This window comes from Sinocyclocheilus anshuiensis, unplaced genomic scaffold (assembly GCF_001515605.1).
Source record: "Sinocyclocheilus anshuiensis isolate Anshui unplaced genomic scaffold, SAMN03320099.WGS_v1.1 scaffold1589, whole genome shotgun sequence".
Classification (NCBI taxonomy): Eukaryota; Metazoa; Chordata; class Actinopteri; order Cypriniformes; family Cyprinidae; genus Sinocyclocheilus; species Sinocyclocheilus anshuiensis.
The window spans coordinates 5,836-10,326 of NW_015538004.1; the positions used below are offsets into that span (position 1 = coordinate 5,836).

The following is a 4,491-nucleotide window of genomic DNA, read 5'->3' on the forward strand; positions in this document are numbered from 1 at the left end:
ACTGACAGAGACAGGTTATACCTCCTTAGAGCCACGTCCAATCCTGAGGTACGAAACCTCCTAGATCGACAGCCCAGTCAAACTACCAGCTACTCCGTGAGGTCCTGATTAAAGAGTTTACAGACCCTGAGTCTGAACATGGACTGTTAACTGCCTTGGAGATCAAACAAGGTCGACAAGAGACTCCACAAACCTACCACAACTGACTCCGACAAGCCTACTTTGGTGCACACAACGAACCTGACCTTGAAGAGGATGTGAACTTCAAAAGCCTCTTTCTAAGAAATCTGCACCCTGGAGTCAGCCACCATCTTGGCGTCATGGCCTGTCCGCGCTCCATGACCATCCAACAGGTGCGTGACCTAACACAGAAGGCCTACAACAAGCAGAAGATGGCCTCAAAGAAAGGTAACAAAACATCCACACTCTTGAACTCCGTCACCAAGGACTCAAGCCTTGCACTGGATGACACCCAGTGGCATCACGACACCAGAGTCCTCCATCAACAGCACAGAGAACGTGACCCCCATGTCCACAACAGCTATCAGCCCTACTGCTGGAAAAATCCATGGGACCAGCCACAATTCTCAAGAAACCCAAAAGATAAGAACAACTGGAAATCTAACCAGACATCCAAAGGTAATCGCCTGACTCATCCAAGAGCAACTCGTGTGGGTAAGCGACAACAAAACCCACCTCAGCACCACTCATGCAGAGTGCTGAGTATGCACAAGAAAAAGACAGCTTATCATCAGAAGACATGGAACAAGTCATGAGACAATTGAAAGAGTTCCTTCAAGAAAAGCTGAACATGGATGACCACAAAGTTGAGTCATGCTCGCTGTGACCAGCGACAGAACAGAAGGCCGGTGATCACCTGGTACACCACATCAGAGATGACAAGCACATGTTCAACAATCACCCAGAACGAACAAGTCTCTCACGGCCAACTGTGGATGAAAACTCTGAGGTACCAAAGAACATCACCTCAGTCACCCATCGCACACTAACAAACTGTCAAATTAACTCCCAACTCCAAAAACCATATTCCTGTCTGTGCAACAGCAACCACCAAAGCACAGAAGGTCAGAAAGTCTGCCACAACCAGAAGGTATCACAAGAGGAATGCAACATAGGAGCCAAAGTTTTGCAGCCCAGCTTCACACAGCCATGTCAAACTACCTGTGACTGTCTGCTAAAGAACTTCCTGCCTTGCTGGACTGACCCCCGTTAGATCATGGACATGCCCTCATCCAAGCCAAGTATGCGGAGAGCCAGTCTTCACTGACATACAAGAAAAGGGGGGAGACAACACAGACTGAAACAGATCTGACCACACATACACCACACCATTAACACACACAACATTACCTACACCCAGATGTAACCACATCTACTGATAACACATTCAACCACCATTTTCTTCCCACAAGTAGAATATCCAAATTTTAGCGTAACATAAAGTTACATATACTCACCATGAAGAAACATGCAGCCATCCTCACAATAGGTAGAACACCTGACACTAAGTTAAGGTACATGACACACTAGCTGAAGGAAAGCTCATTGTGGGACTGGCTCGTAGTGGCTGAAATTCTGCACCAAGGCTGAATTTCGGGAAAGAGACTTCAGATACAGTACTAGGGACCACTTAGGCCTATATAAAAGCATCCAAAAAGCAGCATGTCATGGGACCTTTAATAAAACAGCCACAGGCCTAACGTGTAAGCAGACGTTTGAATTATTAGTTCTCTCTTCTATCATAATTAAACAGGGCTTTCGTGTTGCGTGTGCTGAAGCTCCTCCGCGTGGGCGTGATCTCGCTTCTGAATTGCGAATAGCAAAAGACAAATGTTTGAAAAACAGCTGGCGACTCTGGTGAGATAGAATTTGCAAGATAATGTATATATAGCAATAATAAACGTATGTGTGTTTTCTTAATTTCTCCAGTACCGAAAGCAGAACCGTTAACGTCAGAGTTTATCGATACTCCGGTCTTTCATAATTTAGCCCCGGGACCGATTAAATACCGGGTTTCGGTACCCATCCCTATTGTTGCATGTTGTAAAGTAAACACTGAATACTGATCTCTGTTATATCAGTTTGTGAAACAGCATGCAGTATGCAATATTGTTATCAGTGATCATATTACGCTGAATTTTTGATCATAAACACTTAATTAGGTGCAATTTTGTGTAGAATTATCTGAACTCTCAATGATCTGAGTTTTAGTTTATTTGCTATACTGGAAACGAAAGGTGAAGTTGTGCACATTGCATTGTAGGATACAGCATTTCAAGCAGTGTGATACTGCACATTTTGGGAAATGTAGTGGGTTATTCTGTGCACACCGACATTTCTCATATAATGCACAATATACAGTAATAGTAGTTTGCTAATATGCCATTCTGATATGGCCTTCATATATTTGCTAGCAAAATAGAGGGATTTCTGATCAGGCAACAGCTAAAATTGCTTTGGGTTCTAATAGGAGTAGAACAGGCTTCTGCATAAAGGTCCGAGGAAGAAAAATGAACAGGATTTTTCTTTAGTCATCGAGAGCAGTGACTCAGCAGTACAGCATGATTCTCCTGAACAAGTAGATACAGAAAGATTCCTTGTCTTTTCCTCCAATACGGTGACCCATTTAGCAATTTCAAAACTGCGTTTAGACTCTTCTGTCCGCTGCAAATGAAAGATTCTTTAATCAAGTGAGGACTTTAGCTTTTAATAGAGCTCTGTTGATTTGCGTTTCTTCTTTTCTGTGACAGTAATGCACAGGAAGATCTATCGTCATAGCCGTTCTCTCCAGAGAGTTTAATTACAACATCTGAGCCTAAATGCTCGAGTCCTAATGGTGGAAATCAATACACATCACAGTCGCGTGATCCCAACTCTCTTCTGCCCATGCAGCTTTATCACACAATTATCCTCTAAATCATGCCTGAGAGGAGCTTTGGTCTGAGAACATCCTGGAGCTAATGGATCTATCCAGTCTGAGCCCTGCTGGCCACTTGAGACGTCCAACCTGATTAAGATAAAGCTCTTATAATGGCATAGACATGGGCGGTTTGTGGTGTATAGGTTTGGCTGGTTAGCTTTGCTAGCTGATGTTTAGCTTAGCCCCTGATGGTACGTGCCGTAGCTACACCATCTGGACCCAAAAAGCATCTTTCTCATTGACAGACATTCAGCATTTCTGTGTTTTCTGACAAAATACAATCTCTGAAAGCATCATATTCATGGTAAACATTTTGTTACCTGTACCGTGGTAGCATGTGTGTCCAATGTAGCTTTGCAAAATGCTAAGTGAACATTTGTAAAGTCTGTCCTGCGGTAGTTGTGTGGTGCGTAAGTGGTTAATCACTGCCTATGTGGAATATTTTGATGGCAAAACATCTGACATTTTCCATGATCCTGAACAATTACCATAATTATGTGCTAATATTTACAACGCACTTACAGGGATAGCTGTTGACATTCCCATTCTCATTAGCAGTTGCTTAGCATGTTGCTGAGCTAACAAGGTAATACTGTGGTAAACACAACAATATATTGCAAATAAATACTGGGTGAACTACATGGAACTATGAAAGAGTTCAGAAATACAGTTAAATCCAACCTACTGTAAACTGAAAGCAAGTGCAATGCAACAAAATTAGATCTCTCCTATTATAAACAATAATGTAGGGTGCTTGCAGTGTAGACAGCACATTTGGTTATAAAATGTACTAGCTTGCTGCTGTTTGTTTAAAACTAACATTGCACTGAAATGCATTATCATATTGCTTTAGCTGCGTTGGATATGGGATGTGATGCTACAGAAGTGATTTGGTATCTTGTAACGCTGTAGCTGTCAGGTCTTTAGGCTGTTTGTTTGACCCATATGAAGGCGTTTAGGCCCTGTCTCATGAATATGTTTCACATGCTGGCTTTGCCTGAGGGACACATTCCGGTTTTCTCACAGCTGTGGAATGAGAAGAACGTCAATTGCTGTTTATCTCCAATGGCCTTTTGTGTTTATTTCTCTGTTTTTAAAGACGTAAAGTCTTGTGCTGTGTTCCGTTTCATTCAATTCAAAGGCAAATGTGCAACGCAGCCATACAGGCGTTCGATTGCCAGACATATGGAAGGATACAAATCTCCAACCCTCCTGTTAGCTTTGGAGTTGTTCAGTTGTCAACAAACATGTCTTCTGGCAAGCAAATGTCCAAAGATAAAAGAAGTCTCTTTTGCTCACCAAGGCTGCATTTATTTGATCAAAATACAGTAAAAACTGTAACATTGTGAGATATTATTGCAATTCAAAATAGCTGTTTTCTATGTGAATATATGTTAAAATCTAATTTATTCCTGTGATCAAAGCTGAATTTTCAGCATCATTACTCCAGTCTTCAGTGTCACATGATTTTCAGAAATCATTCTAAGATGCTGATTTGCTGCTCAAGAAACATTTCTGATTATTATTTTCAGGATTTTTTGATGAATAGA

General features: G+C 41.8%; 1 protein-coding gene across 1 annotated transcript in view; it reads left to right on the plus strand.

The window, feature by feature from the left end:
* The first annotated feature begins 1,237 nt into the window (after window positions 1–1,237).
* Window positions 1,238–4,491, plus strand: part of LOC107677049 (calcium/calmodulin-dependent protein kinase type II delta 1 chain-like) — a 92,831-nt gene continuing 89,577 nt past the window's right edge. Inside the window, exon 1 of the mRNA XM_016471843.1 lies at window positions 1,238–1,262. Within this exon, the coding sequence (XP_016327329.1) occupies window positions 1,238–1,262 (25 nt within the window). The remainder of the gene's footprint in view (window positions 1,263–4,491) is intronic.